Genomic DNA, 27,652 nt, shown 5'->3' on the forward strand with positions numbered 1-27,652 from the left:
AGGATATTGAATAAAATGTTCTTCAAGCAATTGAGTGGTTTCTTAAATACCAGATTATAAGGAAAAAAAACAAAATATTATCTAATTAAAACATTACGAAACAGTGTGAAATACATGATGTGTAGATATCTGAGGCTGAAACAGTCAATGAATATTCAACTAGGGAAGATTACCAGATCGTTTCCTAAGTAACTTTCTTCCTTCCGTCTTGAAAGAGCTGATAAAAGCAAAAAATCAGACTTCTGTCATGTTAATGTAAATCCCTGTTTCATGTGATTTTTTAAAAAATCTAAGACTTATCCAAGATTTATCTATAAAAAACTGGGCTATTTCTACCTTCTAAACAATAAAGATTCCATTTACAAAAGTGGACAATTTTGATTTGGTTCTAATTCACGAGGTCTCCAGGGCATTTCAAAAATAAACATCAGTCTCAACATCTGGATTTTTGATTGAAGTTGGTTGTATCTAATTCCTTGCCCATAAAAGGCAAATTTTAAAAAGATGGTACAGGGCAGTTAAAAATCATGCCAGAATATCACTCTGCCTGGCAACTTTTATAGTTCTTTATTTTCAGCTTATAACCTAATAAATGAAGATAACATGGAAATTCTATAGACATTGCCAAATGCAGTTCATTTGCCCTGGGTGAGTGCTTTATTTAATCTGAGCTAATGCTACGTTGGGGCTATTTTATTCTTGGCTATTATTTCATGGGAAATAAACCAATTTATAATTTTTTAAAAATCTATGCCAAATATATTTTGATCCTTTAGGTGCTGATCAGTGGCAGTGCCTTTCCTTTTTTCTGTCTTTAGTAATTATATTGACCAGCTCACATTGTCAGTTCTCAATAAAAACTTGAATATGAAGTTTCATTGAATTAGCTGGTCAAGTGGCAATGTATAAACAATTTAAAGAGTCGGGCATCAGTGTTATACAATGAAAAAAGCAATTAGACATTTCTTTTTCCTTCACTAGAAATGATTCTAAATGTACAAATATATTTAATTTACATGCCTCAGGTGGGCAGCCATTCATTTAAATATTGTAGAAAAGGTTTTACAAAACATTTTTTTAAGTTGCAAGGATCTCATCACAGAATATCAAAAGTCACATATTTTATTTCATTTTTGAAAATATAAGTTTATTTTTGTTTTGAGACAGGGTCTTACTCTGTTTCCCCAGGCTAGAATGTCATGGTTTTAGCCTAGCTCACAGCAACCTCAGACTCCTGGGCTCAAGGAGTTCTCCTGCCTCAGTCTCCCAAGTAGATGGAACTATAGCCACTAAAGACTACAATATTAGGCTAATTTTTCTATTTTTAGTAGAAATGGGGGCTGGCTCTTCCTCAGGCTGCTCTTGAACTCCCAAGCTCAAGTGATCCTCTCACCTTGGCCTCTAAGAGTGCTAGAACTACAGGCGTGAGCCACCACACCCAGTCAAAAGTCACAGTATTTAAGACATCAAAATCTTAAATGTTTTAAGCTCTTTAGAAATAGAAAATTAATGAAATATAACCTAAGTATCATTTAATACTTCTTTCTCTTCCTGACAACTCCTCTAATGTCCTTTCTCAGGGTTCAGTCCAGTGGATATAATTATCATCAGAAGTAAAACCTGAAGCAAAAAAATCTCTTTAAGAATTACAATGGGCTCAGTGCCTGTGGCTCAAGTGGCTAAGATGCCAGCCATATACACCTAAGGTGGCGGGTTCAAATCCAGCCCGGACCTGCCAAACAACAATGACGGCTGCAACCAAAAAATAGCCAGGCATTGTGGTGGGCGCCTGTGGTCCCAACTACTTGGGAGGCTGAGGCAGGAGACTTGCTTGAGCCCAGGAGTTGGAGGTTGCTGTGAGCTGTGATGCCACAGCACTCTACCTAGGGGGACCGCTTGAGGTCTCAAAAAAAAAAAAAAAAGAATTACAATGAATAAGGCAAATGCTTGGAAAATCTCAACTTTGTTAGAACTTTCTCCTCAAGGTTAATATTATGGAACTATCATGTAACAAGGTTATTTGGGGACATTTCATTTCCTATTTAATCCCCTTTAGATGTTAAAACTAAATGATTTCTACTCCAGAGAAAATACTACTATAACAAGGTTTTGGTTATTTAGCACAGTAGTATTTAAACAGCAGGAATTTAATTTTTTTTAAAGCAAATACTATGTGGTCATCAATTTGTTTAATCCCCAAATAATTTCACAAACCTTATAACAGTTTGAGGATTCTTAAAGAACTTCTGGAAGTCAGACTGACTTCTAATACATTACATCTTACCATAATAGTTGTCCTATTTTTAGAAAAGTCAAAGTCAAAATAGTACTATTATGTCTCACTTCTATAAAAAAAACTATGTTCCATGAGGATGCTGTTGATGTTAATTAGCCGCATTATAAATGTTCTCTTTGTAAGAACCCCTTGTAAATTTTTCTCTAAAGGTTTTAATTCCAAGAATTTGAAGTGATGACTTTCAAAAGTTTATTGCACTGAATCTTGTTCTAATTTTGATGCTGTCTTTCCATTTGCTAGTGGAAAATGTAGAGTCAAATGGAGGTTCCTCAGCAGGAGGTATAAAACCCTCACCCTGCCTTGAATTTTCACAAACACCACTTCTAGCTCCACCTTATTTTTTCTTTTATTTTCCCTTAGATCTGATTTCCTACTTTCAAAGAATCTTGCATTTAAAAAGTCACCTTCAACTTCCAATATTTTCTCCTCTAAGGAGAATGGCAGGAAACAAAACCCCACACCCTAGGCATAACTTACAGCCAGACAACAACCAAATTTCAAAGTAACTGTGAGTTAAAAAAAGAGATAAATGTGTAGGAGAAGATTCACCAAAGAATGGGAAAATGAGTGGATGAATGTATAAGAATACCTTCATGATCTCAAACTATGTCTCCCGAGATATTTTATATCTTATGAAAGAAAACGAATAACTTTAGAGTACAGAAACCTGACAGATACCACCATAAACCAAGTTATCAATATGAACCTCACCAGTGGTAAGGTACATAGCACTTCTGTATTATTCTTACCAAAACCTTGATATGTAAAACCTTGATCTAATCACGAAAAAATTAAAAAACTCAAAGTGAAAAACATTCTACAAAATAATTAGCTGGTACTCTTCAAAGATTTTAAACTCATGAAAGATGAAGAAAGACAAAGGAACTGTCACAAAGTGAAGGAAACTACGATAGGACAACTGAGTGGACACGAGAGCCTGGACTGGGCAACAAAAATGCACATGAGTGGACACCCTGGTGAAATGAAAACAGGGTTTGTAGATATTTAATAGTACTGTGATGATGTTAATTCCTTGGTTTTATTAATTTGCTATGGATAAATGTTAGTATTAGGGGAAGCTGGGTGAAGGGCGTATGGGAATTCTCTGTACTTATTTTTGCAACTTTTCAATGAAATGAAAAGTTTAAAAGTAAAAACTTACCTTCAATCTTTTTTAGAATAAGTGAATTTTAATAAATAATTATTGACATTCTCCCGATTTGTTGTTAGCTCCTAGCTTCCCATTTTTCCCTCTTTAACTTCCTCAGAAAATTCTTTCTACCTAATGCCAATTTGAATCTCGCACTTCAATGCCCACTTTTCCCATAGCACACCCTCTGATAACTACAGACCTTCTCTGGTTTCTCAGCATTGTTTGCCAATAGAATTTTACTATGCATGATTATATAGTTTTATAATTCTTTTTTACTTATATTTCTTATTATCACTACAATAAGAAAAGCTCCCAGAAAGCAGTGACAAAGTTACATATCTTTATGTGATTGTCCCTAGTACTGAGCTAAGTATACAGTAAATGCTTGTTAAGTATATATTGACTCATTCACTCATAAATTATTAAGGACACTAGAGATTCAGAAGTTCACACTATTCCTTTACATCCTCTCTGTGAAATAAGACATCAAATATAAGGCTAAATAAACCACTAGTTATGATCTAAGTATGGTAATTCTGATAATTACTTGTGCTTAAGAAGTCTCTAAATGGTAACAACACACCCTTTAACTTAATAAAGTAGTTGAGTTGAACAAACACTGTGATCTATTAAAATTAAAATAATTTATATGCCTAAATTCCGAATCTTTAAAAATCTGTTAAAGTTCCTCATTCAATATTAATATGAAATGTATAACAATGTAACCAACTGTCACGAATTAGATTCAAAGATACTTTATGATATGATGTTTTATGAGATATTTTCCATGACCCAGGGTTGCTTCCTTAGAGTATTCCTAGGATGTCTACTGGTCTGTTAAAACCATGCAGTGGGAACAAATGTCCATTTTCTTTGCCAAGAAAATACCATAGATGAATATTAAAAATAGTTCTGTAGCCAAAATTCACATCTGTACACACTTAAAAATGTAGCTCTTCCTTTTGGGGGGACAATAATTCGTAAAACTTTCTGAAAAACAACAGAAAATGTTGTACAGTACTTACACCTGGCTGGGTAACTAGCGTTTAGCTGTAAGTCAGTCATAAATGCTATATTATTTCTGAAATTGATCATTATACACTAAATTGTGGAAATAAGTATGCACACATATATTAATAACTCTTTTTGGCATCTCAGGCTTATTTATATATAGATAGACTATAAAGTTCAAAATATATTATAATGACTAATTTAAAGGAAATAAAATATTTTTATGAGGAATTTAATTTAAAACATGGAAGTTAATGGGATTTTCTGCACTAAGAATGGTAGTTATCCCAAATAATGCTTAAAAAATTATTTAACCAATTTTAAAATATGTGTGGAGAATAAATATATTTTAGCCTAATACTAAAGAAGAAGATATATTGGGCCTGACTTTTATATTGTGATTTGCAAAAATTTTTTAATATTAAGTATTTAAGGCCTTTAAGTTGATAGAATATTTAGAATACATTCATACACAATATTATTATTTCTAAATTTAGAATATTACAGGGATATACACCTTTTGTTACATAATTTGCTTTTGTACATTTTCAGTCAAAGTTATTAGTGTGTACAGAATGCATACCTTGTACCAGTTAGGTGTGGATTTACCCAACCCCTCCCATCTACTTGATTTCCATTGAGTTTTACTTCCAGATGTGCACAGAACCAGAGCATCAGGCAAGAGAAAGAAATCGAGGGTATCCAAGTGGGGAAAGAAGAGGTCAAACTATTGCTTTTTGCTGATGACAGGATCTTATATCTAGAAAACCCCAAAGATTCAACCAAGAGGCTCCTGAATAGATAAATAAATTCAGCAAAGTCTTAGGTTACAAGATCAATGTACACAAATCAGTAGCTTTCATATACACCAACAAATCAAGCTGAGAGTCAAATCAAAGACTAAATACCTTTCACAGTAGGCAACAAAGAAAATAAAATACCTAGGAATATATTTAACCAAGGAAGTGAAAGAACTATGAAACACTGAGGAAAGAAATTGCAGAGGATATAAACAGATGGAAAAATATATCATGCTCAAGGATCAGCAGTTTCAACATTGTTAAAATGGCTATCCTACCCAAAGGGATTCATATATTCAATGTGATCCCCATGAAAATACCAAACACTATTTTTCTTTTGTCAAAGATCTGATGGGAATATGAGGATGGTTTCATCTCTGGGTTCTCTGTTCTGATCCACAGGTCTGTATCTCTGCTTTTGTGCCAGTCCCCCTTTGTAGGTAGAGCCCTGTAGTATAGCTTAAAGTCTGGTAAAGTAGTGCCTCCTGATTTTTTCTTATTATGTGAGGTTGCATTGGCTAGTTGAGGTCTTTTCTGGTTCTGTACAAAGCATAGAACTATATCTTCTAGATCTGCGAAAAACAGTGTTGGTATTTTCACGGGGATTACATTGAATCTATGAATCCCTTTGGGTAGGATAGCCATTTTAACAATGTTGAAACTGCTGATTCACTGGGTAAAGTGTTTGCAAATCACCTATTTGTATTCAGAATACATAAATAACTCTCAAAACTCACCACTTAGAAAATAGATAACCGAACAAAATATCAGAAAAAGATCTGAATAGCTAACAACCAGAATCTACAAAGGACTTAAGCAAATAAGCAGGAAAAAATCAAACAACCCCATTAAAAAGTGGGCAAAAGACACAAACAGAAACTTTTCAAATGAAGATAGTCTACTGGTCAACAAACTTATGTTCATCAGGAACATACACAGATGATAAAATGTGCACACGAAAAGGTGCTCAAAATTATTAGTTATTAGAGAAAAACACATCTGATGAGATGCCCCTATTAGGATAGCTAACAGAACACTATGTACTCATCAGTATCAAGGGCTGGTGAGTTCTGACATAACTGGAACTCTCTTGTACACTGCTGGCAGGAATTCAAAGTGATGTAGCTACTCCAATATAGTTTTTAAAACATAATATACAATTTAGCAATCCTACTCCTTGCTATTTACCTAAGAAAAATTAAAATTTATACACATATAAAATCTTTATAGGAATGTTTAACAGCCCAAATATTTCTCAGCTGGAGAATGTATAAACAAAAGTCCATACATTCACACAGTGGAATATTACTAAAAAACAAAAAGAAACAGATAACAGCTATACAGAACAGGGTGAATCTCAAATGCATTATGCTAGGGAAAGAAGTCAGACTCTGAAGGCTCTATGCTGAATAATTCATTTGTATGACATTCCAGAAAAGGAAAATTTAGATGAGTGGTTTCTATGAACTGAAGCACAAAAAAAGAAATAGGGCTGGGGCGGGTGCAGTGGCTCACAGCTATAATCCTAGCACTCTGGAAGGCCGAGTTGGGTGGATTGCTTGAGGTCAGGAGTTCAAGACCAGTCTGAGCAAGAGTGAGACCCCATCTCTAAAAAAAACAGCGGGGCATTGTGGTCCCAGCTACTTGGGAGACTGAGGCAAGAGAGTCACTTGAGCCCAAGGGTTTGATGTTGCTACGAGCTACGACACTACGGTAGTCTACCAAGGGTTTCAAAGTGAGATTCTATCCAAGTAAGCAAGCAAGCAAGAAAGAAAGAAAAGAAAAGAAAAGAAAAGTAGGGCTGATAACAAAGGGTCAGAGGAATATTTGAGGTGATGGAATTATGCTTCACCTTGATTATCGGGATGGTTTGTCAAAACTTACAGTATTGTACACACTTATATGTAAGCTGTGTTTTTAAAAGAAAGAAGTGAATGAAAAGTTAGAGGAATACAAGAAAGAGCCTGATTTCTTCTGAGCTGGTGTGAGGAGGAAGATGTGCACAAGTGACATCTTTGAATGAGGATATTGAGTTACCATGTCTTCCAAGCAGGAGGGAGCAACGTGTGAAGCCATGAAAGGAGACTGTTTAGAGCCAACTGTTTGTGAAAAAAGGAGTAGTCTGGGGTAAGCACAGCAAAGGTGCCGGGAGACAGTTAACAAAGGTAGAAGAAGGTACCATTAACTCCATGATGACTATTACACAACAAAGCAGTGGCAATGTTGTGGAGAAAGTTAAAGCCTTGTACACTGCCAGTGGGTATGGAAAATGGTGCAGTCATTATGGAAATATATGGAAGTCACTCCAAAAATCAGAAATAGAATTATGATATGTACCAATTCCACTTATAGGTATATACTCAAAATACTTGAAAGTAGGAACCACAACAAGATATTTGCACACCATTATCCAGAGGCATTATTCGTAATAGCCAAAAGGTGGAAACACAACAGATGAATGGATAAACAAAATGTGGTATATATGTAAAATATAATTCAGCCTTAAAATAGAGGAATTTTCACATATCTTACAACATGAATGAACCAGAAGACCATGCTAATTATAATAAATCAGTCACAAAAACTCAACTGCTCTACAATTTCACTCCTAGAAGTTCCCCTAGAATAGTCACATGCCCAGAAACAGAAAGAATGGAGGTTGCCTGAGGCTAGTGGGGACATGTAATAGAAGTTATTCTTTAATGGGTATAGTTTTCAATTTTGCAAGACAGAAAAGTTCTAGAGATGGATGGTAGTGATGGCTGCATGACAATTTCAATGTACTTAATGCCATTGAACCATGCCGATAAAAATGGCTAAGATGGTAAATTTTATGTGATATATATTCTGCCATAACCTTGATTTATTAATTCAAATAAACAAATAAATAAGAAGAGCGAGGAAAGGCAAAGGAGAAATGTCCTTATGCAAATCCTCGGCCAGACTGCCAAGAAGCCATGGCAATTTCACTTTGTTCTGGGTAACAGAACTTTGCACGTTTTATGTTTTAAAGCAAGGGAAGAAATGCCATGAGTTCACAATCTACCTCTTCCAGAAAGTTCTGCCTGATTCTACCTGCCCTCACTCCTTGAATTGTTTCCATGCTGTCTAGTGGATCTAGGTGGGGACTGATCTTGGTTCAGTGTGATTACTGTTCTACCATCCACACCCTTTCAGAATTCATCTCCTTGAGAAGCAAGGCTGTTTCTACATTACTGGAGCCTATTTCAACTCAGCAAGGAGATTTGATTTTCAGCAAGGTCCCTATCTCTAAAACACAGAAGGTGTCTCCGTCCTACCTTCCTCTCCTTGAAGCCAGATGGTCCCGTGTCTCCCTTCCAGCTTCCAGCCTGTTCTTTCTCAGGGGCATTACAATTCTCTTCTCTCCTCCCTATCAATCCTAAGGCTTGGTCTTCCTTGTGGGATGGACAGTCTAAAGTCAGAGAAGCCCACATCTCCTTTGGCCTCCATTAAGTTCCTAACAGCAATGATGAGAGCCCTTCATTCAGGTTCAGAATGGGCAAAGCTTCTGCTTGTCTTTGATGCTAATAAGGGCACAGCTTCCCTGCCCTGAAAGGAAGACAGTTGAGCCCCAAGGGTAGGGGATTTGAGAGCCTCTCAGGTAGGGCTGAGGAAGAGCTGGTGACATCATAATCACACAGCTCCGTTGGGGATACCAGCTAACATGAGGAAGGGCCAGCACTCCCTCTTCTTTGTGACTCTGGTCTCCCAGGGGCAGGAGAGAGGGAGCAGACTGAAGACACCTTAGAGCTTAGGGACAGGGCAAAGACAGGACTAGATGGTGACTTCTGTACATCACTGTTCAGCTGAGAAAGTGTTTATAACAGAGCACATTGAGAAAGTACAGAATAATACAAAAATCACATAAATCCCATCCCACAGAGAAAGGAACTAGTGTATTTCTTCACATATTTTCCTGTGTGTCAACTAATCTATAGCTTACTTTCTTGCTCTCACACCCCATATCAAATCCATTGAAAGCTGTGTTGGCTCTCACTTTAAAATATGAGGATATACAGAATCTGACCATCTGTCCTGCTACCACTGTGGTCTATGCCACCACTGTTTTCTTACACGTGGATTCCCAAAGTTCCTTCTATCCTTTCATGATGAAAACTGTCAGCCAAGTGGGTATAGAAGGAACATAGTTCAAAATAATAAAGTCCATATACGAGAAATGCACAGCTAAACATTCTGCTCAACATGGAAAAATTGAAAGCCTTTTCACTAAGATCAGGAACAAGACAAGGATGCTCACTTTTGCCACTTGTATTCAACATAGTACTAGACGTCCTGGCCAGAGTAATTAGGCAACAGAAAGACATAAAGGACACCAAGATGAGGGAGAAAGAAGTCAATTATCCTTGTTCATAGAAGACGTGATCCTATATTTAGTAAAACCTAAAGACTCCACCAAAAAAAAACATTAGAGTTGCTAAATTTAGTAAATTTTCAATATACAAAATCCATATACAAAAATCAGTAGCATTTCTATGCATCAATAATACACTAGTTGAGAAAGAAATCAAGAAAGCAATCCCTTTGCAACAAGTACAAAAAATAAAATACCTAGGGAAAAAATCAAATACATAGGAATAATTTTAATCAAAGTGAATGATCTCTATACCAACAACTACAATATACTGTTGTAATAAACTAAAGATGATACCAAAAATAGAAAGATATTTCATGTTCATGGATTAATTAATAAATAAATATTGTTAAAATATCCACAATACCAGAGTACTACAGATTCAGTGCAATCCCTATGAAAACACCCATGCTATTCTTCATAGAAATAGAAAAAAAAAATGGTATGGAATCACAAAAGACCCTGAATATCCAAAGCAATCCTGAACAAAAAGAACAAAGCTGGAGGCTTCACATTATCAGAATTCAAAAAACACTACAAAACTGGAGCTGTGAAGATGGGACAACCATCAGCAAGAAAAAGACTGGCAGCAGACCTCCAGTAGCTGGGAGAGAGACCAGGAGAAGATTCTCCCTCACCCAGATGCAGCCGACCCTACTGATGCTCTGATTTTGAACATCTAGCCTAAATTGTTTAAACCACTTGGTTTATACTACTTTGCTGCCACAGCCTGAGAAAATAGCTCACCAACTAAAGGTGCTCACCAGTTCCTTAGTGAAAGAGAGAGAAGAAAGTGGCAGTCTGAGTCCCATTGCTAAGGACATAGTTGCTTGCTTATAAATCATCTCATACTGCTTTGTTGAACAGTGTGGGTTCCCAGTCTTCAATACAGATTCACTTCTGGGTTTTTTTGGTTTTGTTTTTGTTTTTTTTGAGATAGAGTGTCTTTTACTCTGGGTAGAGTGCCACGGCGTCACAGCTCACAGCAACCTCAAACTCTTGGGCTCAAGCTATCCTCCTGCCTCAGCCTCCCAAGTAGCTGGGACTACAGGCACCTGCCACAATGGCTGGCTAGTTTTTCCATATTTAGTAGAGACAGGGTCTCAGAGTCTCTCTGTTGCTCAGGCTGGTCTCAAACTCCTAAACGCAAGGGATCCTCCCACTTCAGCCTCCCAGAGTGCTGGGATTACAGGCATAAGCCACTACACCTGGTCCTAAGCTCAGTTCTTTTTCTTTTTTTTTTTTTTTGCATGTTGAGAATTATTTATTGCTAAAATACATAATGACCAAACAGAAAATTTTTAGTATTTAAAAAAAAAAATCCAAATACCCCATAATCTTAATAGAAGGGCATTTTCATTTTTTTTCGTTTTTCTTTCAAACTTGCATCTGCAGACACTTATTTAACAATAACTACATACCAGGCACTTTTTAAAGTTGCATTACATATATTAACTCAGAAAATTCTCACAATGATCCTATGAGGTAGGTAATATTAACACCACTATTTTGTAAATATTGAAACTGAAGCGCATGAGCTTGAATAATTTGCCCACGGACACGCTGCTATACATGGCAGAGCCAGGGTTAAAACTGGGTGAGTTCTCCAAATTCTGTGCTTGTAATCGTGACACTAACATGTCTGTGGTTTGTAAAAGTGGTTTTGGTGTATTACTGCATATGTGATACATGTGTTCTACTTTAGAGGGACATTTCTCATTTAACTAAAATATTCATTGCTATTTTTAGTTTACTTTTTTTTTTTTTTTGCAGTTTTTGGCCAGGGCTGGGTTTGAACCCGCCACCTCCGGCATATGGGGCCGGCGCCCTACTCCTTTGAGCCATAGACTCAGTTCTTAAACTGTCTCCTTCATCCCTGAGTTCAGAGCTCTTTCAAACCTAATCAGATCTAAATATCTGAACTTGGTGTACATGGAGTATTACAGTCAACATTCCAGTAGTCAAAACTAGGGGACTCTTTAATATGGTTTCCATTTTTTCTGTCTATGTGGGTGATATGATTAGAAGTGCTTTATAGTTTTGGAGATATTATACAATAACAAGAATATATATGCCACTGACAAAAATATTCCATTTTAAGTTTCTCTTTCTTCTTGACAGGGATGACAAGGTTTTTATAAAACTCCAGGAAAGTAGTTTTAGGAACACTGGGGAAGAATACATATTGTTCCAGCAGGAAAGTGATCGCATGTCGGAAACCAGGTAAAGTCCAGTTAGGCCAGGATTAACCTCACAGTATCCCACAAATTCCCCTCTGAAATTGCCACTCTTCTCTCACTGTCCCCCATGCCATGACACCATTATCTTAATTTAGGGAGAGTCTCCAGGTAGAAGAGGCTATTTAGCATTCCTCAATATGCCTACTCCCCTTCTTTAGTAAGAACCCACAGATTGTTGCCTGGAAGGATAGCTATGCAAAGTAAAGACAATTTTTTAAGGGGGAAAAAATGAACTACAAAACTATAGTAACCAAAACAGCAAGGAAAATCCAGGAATAAATCTGTGCATTTATAGTCAACTCATTTTCAACAAAGGCATTAGGGCAAACATTAGGAAAAGGAAAGTCTTTTTAATAAATGGTGCTGGAAAATCTGGATATCCACATGCAGAAATGGAAAATCTGGATATCCACATGCAGAAATGGAAAACCTGGATATCCACATGCAGAAATGGAAAATCTGGATATCCACATGCAGAAATGGAAAATCTGGATATCCACATGCACATGAAATTAGACCTCAATCTCTTGCCGTATAAAAAAATCAAATAAAAATGGATTAAAGACTTAAATGTATGATCTGAAATGATGAAACTCCTAGAAGAAGTGCTCTAGGATGTTGGTCTGAGCAAAGATATTTTTTATAGAAGACCTCAAAAAGAAGGGGCAACTAAAGCAAAAATAGACAAATTGAATCATATAAAGCTGAAAAGCTTTTGCACATCAAACAAAACAATCAACAGAGGGAAGAGACAACCTACAGAATGAGAGAAAATATTTACAAACTATCTATCTGACAAGAGATTAATATCCAAAATATATAAGGAACTCAATTCAATAGCACAAAAAACACATAATCTAAGTTAAAAGTTTGCAAATGATTTGAATAGGCATTTTTCATTTCTTTTCTTTTTTTTGGAGATAGAGTCTTACTTTGTCACCCTCAGTAGAGTTCCACAGTGTCATAGCTCACAGCAACCTCAAACTTTTGGGCTCAAGTGATCTTCTTGCCTCTGCTTCCTGAGAAGCTGGGTGGGACTACAGGCACCTACCACAACGCCCAGCTATTTTTTAGAGACGGAGTCTCATTCTTGCTCAGGCTAGTCTCAAACTCCTGAACTCAAGCAAGTCAGTTCAAGCAAATGCTCCACCCACTTCGACCATTTTTCAAAAGAAGACATACAAATGGCCTGTAGGTATATGAAAGAATGCTCAACATCACTAAGGATCAGAAAGGTACAAATCGGAACAGCAATGACCTGTCATCTCACCTAAGTTAAAATGGCTTTTATCAAAAAGACAAAAAAGAACAGACACTGGACAGTAAGATTGTGAATTTGTATAGTCACAGTATAGAATTCTTTCAAAAACTAAAAATAGACCTACCATATGATCCAGCAATCCCACTGTTGAGTGTACATCCAAAAGAAAGGAAATCAATATATCAGAAAGACACCTGCACTCCCACTTTGACTGCAGCACTGTTCACAGCAGCCAAAACATGGAAGCAACCTAAGAGTCCCTAATCAGAGGAACTGATAAAGACTATGTAGTATACATACACAATGGATATTACTCAACCATTGAAAAGAAGGAAATTCTGTCATTTGCAGCAACAGGGATGGAACTGGAGGTCATGATGTTAAAATGAAATAAGCCATGTACAGAAAGGCAAAAATTGCATGTTCTCACTCACATGTAGGAGCTAAAAAGTTGTTTTCATTAGTGAGCAGAATGATGGTTACCAGAGGCTGAGAAGAATCAGGGATAGGAGACATAAGGAAAGGTTGATTAATTGATACAAAAATGATATAGAAGAAATTAAGTTCTAGTTTTTGACAGCACGGTAGGATGACTATGATCAACAATAATTTATATTTCAAAATAGTTAGAAGATTTGAAATGTTCTCAAAACAAAGAAATAATAAATGTTTGAGGTAATGGATATCCTAATTGCCCTGATTTGATCATTACATATTCACATTTATCCAAATATCACATGTATTCCATAAATATATACAATTATTATGCACAAATAACATAATTTAAAAAATAGATTTGTACAATTATTAGCACAAATCTTAAAATGCACACACACACTCCAAAAACAAAGATCTCCAAAACTCAGAATGGATACACACACAAAAAAACTCAGGGCACAAATACCTGCTCTTTTCACTTGCTCCCAGCTCTCTCCATTTACATACCAAATTTCTGAAGATGGCAAATAAACTGTTTATTTTTTAATAATTTCTCACATTAAATAACTATCTTTTTTTTTATTAAATCATAGCTGTGTCATGGGGTACAGTGTGTTGGTTCTATATACAATCTGAAATATTTTCATCAGTTAAATAACTATCTTTTACTGCCCTGACCTAAGAGATTTTCTTTTATTCAGGTAAAAAGAATTTTTTTTCACTAAGAGTACCAAATAAAAGACAAAATCAACAACTTCTGGTGAATGCAGAACTCCCATTGTTAATAGTTTATTAGAATACTAAAAGCTAGGCTACAGAATGACAAGAGGGTATTAATCTTACATTTTTTCAATGTTCGTTTTATAAACAATGATTCATTCATAATTCTAGATTTTATTTTCAAATAATCTTAATATAAAATATACTCCCTTTTAATTTTCTCCAAGAAAAGCATGGTTTTCTAGCCTAGGAAAACTAGACTTTGAAGTCCAGCTATTGATTTCCTCTCATAGCTGGCTAGAAAATAGAAGTACTCGTTAACACGCAGCAAAGAGGCAGAGGGAGAAAGAGCAAATGATTCTCTGGGAAACTGTAAACGCCAGTCAGCTGGGAAAGTCCATTTCCATCCACCCCCAGGACTCCACGCTGACTTTGAGCTTTGCGGTGCCACTCAGGTAGGGCTGACAGACCTTTGACAACGTTAAACATCTAAGTATGAATGACGGCCGATCCCTTGTCCTGTTTGTTTAATAAACAAATGCCCCAGACATTATTCCAGTATTTATTTCATGGATGCGCTGTGAAGCAGGTCCCTCACATTAGAAGCAGATAAAGTAGAAGAGCTTGGGGCTCATGTAAAAAAGAAAAATACAAGGAACATACACTGCTCTTGTTACAGAAAGACATATGCAAATATATTTCACTAAAATATGTGCTTGGTTTTGTGTATTTTGTCAAAATGATAACAAAAATCTTAGCTTTTATATAATATCTTTCATCATACAAGAAAGGTTTATAATTGAGGTCATTTAAAGATAAGTTAAAATTTGAAACCTTAGTAAAATTACCAATTTATCACATTTAAATTATGTACACATCCTAAGTTTTCCAAGTTGGCATTTGTTTTTGTTTTTGGTTTTGGTTTTTAAATTAATTTACTCATCTGTTTGGAGGTATCATCATCCATTATATCAGACTGTAGCCTATACATCCAGAAGAAAGTGCCAACTTTAAGTTCATCAATGTTTGTGGGAAATAATAAAAATTATACTGGAGGTTGTTTGTCAATTTTTTATAAATCTAAACTATTTGAGGATAATATTTAATTTAAAGTTTAAGGATATAAAACTTCACTTTTTCTAGCAAAGGAAAAAGTTAGAAAAAAGATCAAAGTAGAAAGAACAAAATTGAGATTAGAAATCCATTTTAAGCCAAAATGACAATGTCTTCATAAGTTAATATTAATCCTTTAATTATAAATTTCAAAGGTTTAAGTAGTTTCTACGACCTTAGCTTTGAATAATTATGCCATATGGAGCTTTTCTTAAGTTCAAAAAAGATGCTGAATCGTTGCTCAAAGCTTTTTAATGACTTCAGACTGGCAGAATTCCAGTATAATCCTTCAGATACCACTTCAAATTACAGACCAGGAACCCAAACTAGTAAATGCAACGTCAAATTAGTGAGAGCTTCTTACTTACTTTACATTGCAGAAAATGTTTGATATATCCATATATTTATAAATAACAAAATGGGCATCTTAAAACAACTATTTATGATGGAGAATTCTACTAAATATAAATAAAATTATCTGTGTGTCACAAAATTAAAAGGCAAATACCAAAAATATTTTTCCACAAAGATAAGGGTTTTATCATCCTAAATATGAAAAGAGTTTATATAAGTTGATCAGAGAAACTGGCAAAGGACATGGACAGGCAATTCCTAGAAAATAAAATATGAATACCAAGTATTCTATTATAAATATTCCATCTCTCACTCTTTAAAAATGAAAATTAAATAAAAAGTACCAAAATGTAATCAAAATACTAATACTACTAAGAACTACATAGATACTCTATTGGAATAAATAGAAGTAAACAAAAATATTCCAAAATGTAATTTGACCTGTTAATTCCACTGGAATTTTAACATAAGGGGAAAAAAATTGAAAATATTGACAAAAGTTTATCTAAAATGTGCTAATCTGCACATTGAACAGTTTTTGAAAAATCTGTTTGAAAATAAAGGAGTAATACAATAATTATGCTGCATCCACAACATGGAATATCATAAATAACAACCTTGTATTTTCAAAGAATTTCAAATAGCATGGAATATTCTTAGCATAGCTTTTAAAAAACCAAGAGAGGAAACTGTTTAATTCGTATGATCTGGATCAGCTAAGTTAATCTAGTTATTTTATGTACACATCATTATTATTGGCTATAGCTGGTTGGTGGCAGTAGCAGGGAATTTTATACGGTTCTCTACTTTTCATAGCGTCTAAAATATACTCTATTTTAAGAAAGGTTACTTGTTAAATAGATGAATAGCTTTCTGAAACAATGGTCAAATTTAAATAGCAAAGTTTTAATCAGTCTTCTGAAAATTATCCACTATCATCACTTAGTAATGTTCTTTAATTTTTCAGAGGTTCTTATTTTATGAGCTTTGTTTCAATTCGGTTTGAAAAGATTTTAAAAGGCTAGAAAAGAAGCCTTCACTTTGCAAGTGTCAATCATCGACTCTCTCGGATTATCTATTTCAAGCACTTTGACCTTGTGGAGGTATTTCATGTTTCTCGGAAAGTCACTGAAGATATCATTTAGGTCTAAATCGCTACTGACAGAAACTCAGGTAGGATCTGGACCTAGGAATTCTTTTATAACCTTAACATTGTAAGTGCTTCTGAAACAGCCCAGACCCACAGGGGATGTTGTATTAAGATTATTTATTTATTATTCAGTTGTTACTGTCCTCTCTTCTTTGAACCTCAATTCTATATTCAATGACCAAAAATTAATTTCTTTACCTCTGAATTCTGACTGGATTTTAAACTGCTTAGCGAATGTTTGAACTTTCAGATTTATTTAAACTTGATAAAACATTAGAATTTTTTTTTTTTTTTGCAGTTTTTGGCCAGGGCCGGGTTTGAACCCGCCACGTCTGGTATCCTACTCCTTGAGCCACAGGTGCCTGCCGCCCCAAAACATTAGACTTTTTATAAGGTACTGTGAGAAGAATTCAAGTAGCTTGCAGAATGACATAACAGATTAGAATTAGAATTACCAGCTTATTAGTTAATTCAAATAACAAATTATTCAGTAATAAATTCAATAAATAAATTCAGTAATAAAAGTTAATTCAAACTTTTATGGAAGGAACACTAATATTAATTTGTGTAGAAAAGTTAAAACTATTTTTGAAAAAATATTTATGCTATGTTTTTAGCTCATTATGTAATACAGAGGAAATTATAACACTAAAATAATGTAAATGGATATTTGAATATATAAATGTATCTTGCCCTACCCAAAGTATTTATAATGGGTTAAAATCAAATTTGGAGAAATCAATAGTGATTGATTTACTCACATGACCATGCACAGGGGTTATACTAAATTTCTCAGTTGATCGTCATTCACTCACTCAACATTTAATGAATTCCTAATTTGGGCAAGGCATCATGCATGATCCCAGCACTTTAGAAAGGATCATTCCTGCTTTCGGAGAATTCACAGTTCAGGTTTTCACTGCATTTGGAAATGTTAAACTCCTTTTACTAGTTAAGTAAAAACAATCAGTTGGAAATACACATTATGCTTCATCGTAAGACCCCAGAAACACTTGGATTTCAGCAGACAAACTTGGAAGGTGGCAGATTCCACCAAACTCATCACACCAGACACCAGCCTGTTAGTCCTCTCTTCCCTTTCCCACATTGTCCTACTTGCCAACAAGTCCTTGCATCCTGGTTAGCCTCCTCAGCACCTATTCAAACCTCATTTCTATCTTCTGGTACCCTGTGTTCTCACTTCAATTCAGGAGGATTCTGCTCTTCCAGACTCAGACTGCCCAGGCCTCATCCTCTAGCTGCAGAACTCCAATTCTGTATGAGCAAATTCCCTCACACCCTCGTCCTCTCTGCCACCCATCTGGTCAGTGGAGGCCTGACTGCTTTTACTAGAAACTCCTCATTTACTAAGAATACAGATGCGATTAGCTGTACATACTTCTAAGTCCTGCCGGAGAACTTCTCTGTGTCTTTACCCGCTCTTCTTCCTTCCTCCCGTGGTGAAAGTCACGCCTCCTGTCGCTCATTCACTCCCCAGATTCCCAGGTGAGCACCTACCATGTGCTGGGATTTTTAGGCACTGGTGATGCAGAAATGAACAGACAAGGTCCTGTTAATAGAGCTTATTTTCTGTAGGGTGGGAGGAAATAAAAAATAAACATGATTTCATAAAGTGAGATGAGCTATGATGAGACTAGGACAGAGTAAGGTGGTATTCATAGGCCAGGCTGTAGAGAAAGACGTCAGGGAAGGATGCTCTGAGGAGTGGAGTGATGAAGAGGAGGCTGGCCAGAAGAAAATCGTGCAAAGATCATTCGGGGCAGTGGGCAAAGACCCGGAAGCAGGAGATGGATGTGGCATGTTCCAGGAATAGACCAACATCTCCTTGGAGCCAAGGACCCGGGCAGGCCTGTGCTGGGGACGTCATTCACACCCACACCTCTCAGATCACAAGCCCATGATTATCTGCAACTCTTCACAGAATGCTCCTGTTGGTTAGTCCCTTCTTGTGTAGTTCAGAATGCCTAAGACATGTTCAGCCTAAAAATGTGCTTTCCTTAACTCCTGCTGCTCTTTGGAACTACACCTTCCTTTTCACATCACATTTCCAGAACAGAGGGCGCCCCCTCCCCACTTGCTCGTTTGTCGTCTGTAATTGTGTCTCTGTGCACGGTGTCATGCTCAGTGTGGTCCAAGATCATCAATGACTTCTCTGTTCCAAGTCCGGTGACCTTTCCTCAACCCTCAACCTTTCTGACTGATTTTCTGTCACATTCTTGATAGTCCTTCCTTCCAAATATTCTTCTCCTCCATCTCCATGGAAATTCATTCTTCTCATAATCCTTCCATGATGACCACTCTGTGACTGCTTCCTGTCCAACCTCTCTCCTCAACTGCTTCCCTTAAGTTCCTTCAGAGCTGCTTGTTGCTCTCCCTACCCTCCTCTTCCCCTCCCTCCCTCTCTGCTCGTCTCCCTCCCTCCCTCCTCCCCCCACCATTCTCTTTAGTAGCCTCACTCACTCCCAAGGCCATAGGCCAGGCCTTCTGTGGGTGACTCCGACAGCTGTTTTCCTCCACTCCTGCTTCCTCTTAAGATATCTGGAAATATTCCTTCATCAGCAAGTGAAGTGTAGTGTGGCACCTCCAACTTTACATGTTCTTAAGTGAATTCATTTTCCTCCTCCCCAAACCAGAAACTTCTATGCTCCCCATTTAGCGTTGAATTTATACTTAACAAGTCTAACCAATACCATCTCTGCTTCTGCAGAGTCTTCTCCGTCCCACAGCCACCATGACACGCCCTGTACCTCTCACGCACCTCTGCTGTGCCACAAGAACTCGCAGCATGGACTAATCCAGACCTGCCACCTGCTCCCACACTTTGCCAACACTGACAGACTCATGTTCCAAATAATCACTTGAATTTTGACACTTCATTTCTCAAAACCTTCAGTAGCTCCTTGGTGTTTACCCAGTGAACCCAAAATACTCCCCTCAGCTTTGCAGATTTTCCGTGACCCCCAAGCTATCTTTTGGCCCGTTCACCAGCCACTCCCCTGATGACACTATTTACCATGTAAACAGTTTGGTTTGCTCTTGCTTTTCTTATGCCTTTTACTCCAAACGCCATCCTCTGTCTCTACTGGTCAGAACCCTACCTAATGTGTCTAGTTCAAATGACATCGCTTCTAATTAATGTTTCCTGATTTCCTCAGCAGAAAAGAACTTCTCCCAAATTCATTCGGCTTTGAGGATATAGTTATCTGTGCATGTGTGCGTGGATGTGTGTGTGTGTGTGTGTCTTGGGTAACTATTATTTCATCTTTTTGAGGATAGTGACATCTTTTTTTCTTTATATTTTGTGTCCACACAGTGGACCTGGAATAATGAACACCTTTTTGGAATACAGAAAATTGATCAAAAATGTTTGCCAATAATTTCTAATACTAACTTTTTAATTACCTTTAACTTGTCAATTTAGTTAGTAACATAAAAATCTACACTTTAAAAACTTCATCTCCTATTAAAAAGAAATATTTGGAATGCGTACATATAATGCAAAATAATTAGTCTATATTGGATGTTTTATAAGTTTGGCTTTAGTAAGTCCAATTTTCTTCAATCAAAATATAAGGTATCTGTGCCATTTAAGAACATTTACTTAGAAATATCTTGAACTGTTAGCAGAGCTGACTGAAGCCAAGGTGAGGTGGGCTTGTGAGTATTAACAAAAAAACCAGTGCTAATATTACTTTCCCTTTCTTTTTCTTTTCTTTTCTTTTTGTTTCTTTTGAGACAGAATCTCACTATGTCACCCTCAGTAGAGTGCCTTGGTGTCACAGCTCACAGCAACCTCAAACTCTTGGGCTTAAGCAATTCTCTTGCCTCAGCCTCCCAAGGAGCTGGGACTACAGGCACCTACCACACACCCTGCTGTTTTTTTGTTGTTGTTGTCGTTGTTTAGCAAGCCTGGTCTGGGTTCAAACCCGCCAGCCCTGGTGCATATGGCTGGCGCCCTAACCACTGAGCACAGGCGCTGAACCATCACTTTCCCTTTCCATCAGTATCTGTTATCACGACTTTCAAAGGTCTAAGATTACTATGTATAAGGCAATTTCTCTAATTCCTGAAACTCTACATATTTTAGCATTAAAACATTATTATGTTACACTGCTGTGAAGGAATTATCACTAACATCCCACTTAGATGTATAAAGGCATCTCAATATGAACGTGTCTTGAATGGGTGGCCTATTTACAAGTCTTCATTTCCACAAACAGGAACTCATTTATTTGTCCATGGGCTCGGGCAAGTACTCTTGGTTTCACCCTGGACAAGTCCCCCACACCTCCCCTCCCTATGCCCCACGTATGACTCAAGGGCAAATCCTGTCCGCTCTACCTTTGAAGCATATCCCCAAATCTGATCAGTTTTTTACCAGCTATACTGCTATTACCTAGACCCCTCTTGTCTCAGTTATTATAATAGCCTTTTAACTGGTCTCCCTGCTTCATCCTTTGCCCTTAATTTAGTCCCCTCTCAACACGGCAGCTGGAGAGATCCTACTCAGATATGAGTCAGATCACGTCACTCTTCTACTAAAAACTGCCAATCCTCCTCTCCCCATGGAGGGTCACAGCAAAGACCTTTCACTGGCTGGCCCAGACCTCCTTGACCTGTGCCTAAGCCCTGTGGTTTCTTTGGCCTCAGCACCTTCCCCTCTTCTCCTGGTCAACATTTCCAGCCATACCAGTCCCTCTGCCATTTCTTCAAGAAGCCAGGCAGACTCCCACCTCTTTAGAGCCCTTTTCCTATTTATTTCTGAGTTCAGAGCTATGTTGCCAAGGGCAAAGTCTGCTGAAATCTGACTTTCAAATGAATTAAAGTACTACACAGAAAGCACGTCAGGATCACAGCCTATGTAAAATCAATGCAGTAATGCCTCGTGCAGTGATGTTGTATACTCTTTGAAGGCACAATGTTATTTGAAGATGAAGAAGAGGTGGAAAAATTAAACAGAATTAGGTGATTCTTAAATCACCCTTTTCAAGTTTCTTATTCCCAAGATATAGATTGGTCTTAAGAAATTCAAGGGGTAATTTTACAAATAGCAATTCATATTTAGTACTTGAATAAAATATTTATACTTTTTCAGAACATCAAAAAAAGTAAACTTGAGACTGTACCTTGAATATGAGTCAACCTCAAATACGTAAACATTAAATTGGCATTTGCTTCAATGATAATATGGTTTTGAAGAGGCTTTATTTGTACTGAAATATCAAGCTAGGAAAATATATATCACTTATGCTACAATATTATAAAAAACTGTAAAATATAGAAATAGTTATAAGATAACCTAGAAAATTCTGAAACTTAAGTATTAACCTAGGAAAATGTAGGACTATAGCCCAAGTATTTCTCATCAATATAATATTGACACTATGATGATAGAATTTCATCACAATGTATGTTTAATTACTACAGAGGAGGATAGTCCATATAATCTCTTCCATGAAAGCCAATGGAAATGTTAGGAAGTTCCTTATATTATTTTTAAAGGATCTATCATGAGGTAACAAAATAAATCCTAGTGGATGTGGTAATTAGACATAGAGCAAGATGCTTAAATTGTTCATCTGAACAGTTTATAAAGAGTAATTTCATGCCTATAACCTTTGGATATTAAATACCAGGGTGGTAGGAGAATATTTTAAACATGAGTTTCAACTGTCTGTCAAATTGTCTTACCTTTTCCAATGTCATCTCTGTCTCAGCAGCATGAGTCTTTTTCAGCTCGAGCTTCATCTTTTCTGACTCGGCCTTCAGTTTGTTGACAGTGGTCTCGTGGTCCCTGGCTGCCTTTTGCTTTTCCTCTTCACGAAGAAGACCCAGCTCGACTAGCTGCTGTTTCCGCTGTGAGTTAACATTGATCAGCTCTTCTCTCAACTTGTGAACCTGCGTCTCCATGTCAGCAATAACCTGTTTCCAAAAAGGGGAAAATAAGCAGAGGATATAAATAGGGATGTCACAAAAGAACTACAAACAGCCAAAAAACAAAAACTGAAATTATGAACTATGAAATACAAACGTTTGCTCCTTCCTTCTATCCTCGTTTCCTTCCTGGCCTTCCTTCCCTTACTCCCCCTTCACTTGCCATTACCTCACAGGTCAGAGGTGGATTACCACCTGGAACGTGTGACCATATATTTGTATCCCAAAACAAAGTATTGTTGAGTTTTTACTTGTTTCTAGCATCTGTGTAAACAGAATTTTACACACAGTCTTCTGAAACTTACTCTGTCAAATATTTAATGTCATTACGTTCCTGAAATTCACCCAGGGCTCCTTATTGCATTTTTTCTTTTATTTCATTGCTTTCTGCTTTGACTTTCCTTCGGTCCTTCCTCCTACTTTGTTTGGCTTTATTTTGGATTCCTTCATCTAACTTCTTATTTCAGATATTAACTCATTAATTTTTATCCTTTCCTCTTTTCTGACTAATAAACCGAAGACTATAAATGTCTCTCTGACTATTGCTTTAGTTCCACTGCTTAGATTCAGATAAGTAGAATTTTCATTATTATTGAGTTGGAAATCTTTTTTAACACCTCCTTTGATTTATTCTGTTGACTTACAAACCATTTAGAAGTATGTGTCTTAATTCTGAGTATGTGGGGTGTCTTAGTTTCTCAGGAATGCCATAACAAAGTACTACAAACTAGATGGCTTACAAGAACAGTTTTATTTTTTCATAGTTCTGAAAGCTAGAAGTCTAAACACAAGGTGTTGGCAGAGTTGGTTTCTTCCGGAAGCTGAAGGAGAATCTGTTCCATGCCTGTGTCCACATCCATCTTTGGTATTTGCTGGCAATCCTTGGTGTCCCAGGGTTTGTGGAAACATCATTCTAACCTGTGCCTCTGTCTTCACCTGAGTTCTCTCTGGGCGTTTCTCTGTGTTTCCCAATATGAGATTGGTCATACTAGTTTTAGGGCTCACTTTAATCCACTACCACCTAATCTTAACTTGATTATACAGCTGCAAAGACACTATTTCCAAAAATGTCACTTTCACAGGCTCTGTGTGGATATGAAATTTGTAGGAAATACCACTCAACAAAGGACATGACAAGGGAGTATTAAGTGTACCAAACATTTATCTTTTCTTTGGCCACGATGCAATTAGAAGTGAATAACAAAAAGATAATCATTAAATTCCATGTCCTTCATTGAGTGAGGTCTTCCTCAAATTTCATATCCACACAGAACCTGTGAAAGTGACATATGACTAGAAGATCGGCTTTTATTACTTTAAATCCATTTAAAATTTAAGTGTCTATCACATGTTAATACGTGACATCTATTCTACGGCTGATAAGTCCAGCATCTGAAGTCCTCACAGGTCTCATGCTGCTATTTGCAATCTCCGAAGGCTCTAGGTTTGCAGTAGTCAGCCTCAAGTTTTTCAGAATACTCTGATATTATGAATTCAGACAGTAAAATCCCCATGAAGACCATCTTATAGCTATAAATTTTCAGGGGCAATCTCCTATCAGTGCTAAGATTTGAGACAAGTAGTTTTCCTGTTTCTAGTTCCCTGGTTTCCAATTACCCATTTGCTATGGGTATGACCCTTTTGTGTCCTCACAAAACTTGGTGTTTGCTGGTATTATGATACATTTCCCACTTTAAATGGGTCCTGGACTTTGTTTACTTTTTCCCCCCTGTACTCCAAAAGAGCTAAAACAAAAATGGAACAAAACTGAAGTTCAAGTACACTTAGTTGAAGAAAAGTCCTCCAGTTGAGAGCCTTGTGCTTACATCTCCAGATTTCTATTTCCATTTAGGTTTTGGTCTCTGAGTATCCTAACTAAATGAACAGCTCATAAATACACTAAAAATAAGTTATTTAAAAATGTATTTTCTTATCTATCCTTTTTAGTTGTTTCCAGAGGGAAAGTTGATCAGAGAACGTGGTCTGCCTTGCTACCACCCGATGAACAGTTGTTAGTTCAGGCTTAAGGGAATCTCTTATTACTACCAATGTATTATTTAAGAATAATGCACCGTTTTCTAAAACACAGTGGTAGCTGTTTTATGCATGATGTACTTTCAACAAGTACTACATTTCCCTGACTAGAAACGAGAAAATCCAAGTGACTGTAATGCAATAATAACATCAGGATGCTAGGAATAGGAATACAAAGCTAAACGATGTGAAGCTAGTAGAATAGTCATCTGGTCTAAAATTATTTCGTTTTCAATAAAAATAATTTGCTTGTCCCATTATAGTGTTAACAGTGATAACATTTCTACATGATAAATAATAACTACCATGATATTGAGTATTTACTTTGCACCAGGCATCTTGTACATTCATAGAGGTTATTTTAATCTTTGCAACAACCCAGTATCATAAATACTATTAATATGCGAAGTTGTTCCATTACTTGGATTGTGCTCAGTACACTTGAGGCCAACTACTGACCCTGCTCCCTCTCTATACTTGACTGAAAGAGACATTGCAGGTGTCTAGACAAAAACATTTTAGGAAAGAAAGTGCTTGATAAATCACCAATCTGAGCTCCGGAGACAAGAAATGATCTGGTGTCCCATTTTTATCTTGCCTCTCTAAAAAAGCTGACTTGAAATAGTCCCAGAGGAATGTGTAAGAGAACTTTATACTAAAGGCTAATTCTCACAAATGTGGAAAATGAGTCTTTTTTCTCAGGAAATGAATGTCTGTCTTAATGTTTGTTTCTCTGTTTCACAGATGTATTGGTATCTGAACATCAATACATAGCTGGGGACCAATCGTCCTTGAAAACAAAGTCCCTGGCCTTTTGTTCCTTGTTTTACAATGATTCCTGTGAACTCAATACTTGAGAATAAAAAGAGAAGGGGTAGTCGATTTAATCAAATCCTGAAATAGATGAGAATCTTCTAAGAGCAGATAGACTTCAGCAGTGCCAACAGTATAGTCTCATCATGCACCCCTGCCCCCGAATCTCCAGTACGGTTACTACAAAGTTAATAGCCAAAGTCACAAGGCCATAAAGCCTGCATAAAAAATAAATACCAGACAAAACTATGTTAGTTTTCTAAAGGCATTGACACCATCTCAAAATGGATTTTGATCTTTGTCAATGTACATACAAATATTTTTTAATGGTTTAGTCACTGTGTGGATACTGTTCTACATTTTCCCACACCTAATTTTACACCTTTATTCTCATTTAATAGTGTGTTTGCCACTTTTAGTGGCTCCTTGACATTTTATCATTAGAATATAGGCATATCTCAGATGATATTACAGGTTCAGTTCCAAACCACTATAATAAAGTGAATTTCACAATTAAGTGATTGCTATAATAAAGTGATTTACACAATTTTTTTTGGTTTCCCAGTGCCTATAAAAGTTATGTTTACAGCATACTGTAGTCTAATAAGTGTACACTAGCATTTAAGATAAAATACTAATTATCTTATCAGTACTTTATTGATAAACATGCTAAGATCATCAGAGACTGCAGTAAGTCCTAATCTTGTGGGTGGAGGGGCTTGGCTTCATGTTGGTGACTGCTGACTGATTAGGGTGGTGGTTGCTGAAGGTTGGAGTGGCTGTGGCAATTTTTAAAAATAAGACACAAATGAAGTTTGCAGCATTGACTCTTTCTTTCATGAAAGATTTATCTATGGCATGGAAGTTGTTTCATTGCATTTTACCCCGGGCAGACCTTCTTTCAAACTGATGGGCAAACCACCCAAACTCTGCCATTGCTTTATCAACTGAACTAAGTCCTTTCTTGTCATGTCAATAATATTCACGGTATCTTCACCAGGAGTAGATTTCATAACAAGAAATCACTTTCTTTGCTCATCTAAGGAACAGTTCCTCCTCTGTTCACATTTGATGATGAGATTGCAGCAATTATGTCCCACCATCAGGCTCTACTTTTATTTCTAGTTATCTTACTATTTCCACCATGTCTGTAGTTAATTCCTCTACTGATATCTTGAACCCCTCCAAGTTATCCATAAATGGTAGAATCAACTTCTTTCCAAGTCCCATTAATGTTGACATTTTGACTTGCTCCCATGAATCATGAATGTTCTTGATAGAATCTAGTTTTCAATTTATTTGGCACAGATACATCAGAGGAATCACTACCTATGGCAGTCAGAGCCTTATAAAAAGCATTTCTTAAATAATAAGACTTGAAAGTTGAAATGATTCCTTGAGCCATGGGCTATACAATAAAGGTTGTGTAGGTGGATATGGAAAGAACATTAATCTCATTCTACATTTCCATCAGTGTTGAGTCACCAGCTGTGATGTCAATGGGCAGTGATATTTTGAAAGAAATATTTTTTCTGAATTAGTAGATCTCAACAGAGGGCTTAAAATATTCAGTAAACCAGACTGAAAAACATGTGCTGTCATCCAGGCTCTGTTGTTCCATTTACAGGAGCACAGGCATAACAGGTTTAGCATAATTTTTAATGGGTTTAGAATTTTTGAAATAGCAAATGAGATTACCACCTAATGTAGGTGGTATCAACTTAAGGATACCACTGGATTAGACCCTAACAACAGAGTCAGCCTGTCCTTTAAAGCTCTGATGCTTTGACTTCTCCTCTCTAGTTATGAAATATTCTTCCTAGACAAAATATTCTTCCAATAGAAGGCTATTTTGTCTACATTGAAAACCTGTTGCTTAGTGTAGCCACCTTTATCAATGATCTTCTGGATTCTTGCTGTA

General features: G+C 36.6%; 1 protein-coding gene across 1 annotated transcript in view; it reads right to left on the reverse strand.

Moving 5' to 3' along the window:
* Positions 1-27,652, reverse strand: part of CEP112 (centrosomal protein 112) — a 423,284-nt gene that overhangs the window by 149,378 nt on the left and 246,254 nt on the right. Inside the window, exon 21 of the mRNA XM_003786186.3 lies at positions 22,642-22,872. Coding sequence (XP_003786234.1) covers positions 22,642-22,872 — 231 coding nt within the window. The remainder of the gene's footprint in view (positions 1-22,641; positions 22,873-27,652) is intronic.

Source organism: Otolemur garnettii, unplaced genomic scaffold (assembly GCF_000181295.1).
Source record: "Otolemur garnettii isolate 467f Iridium unplaced genomic scaffold, OtoGar3 scaffold00018, whole genome shotgun sequence".
Classification (NCBI taxonomy): domain Eukaryota; kingdom Metazoa; phylum Chordata; class Mammalia; order Primates; family Galagidae; genus Otolemur; species Otolemur garnettii.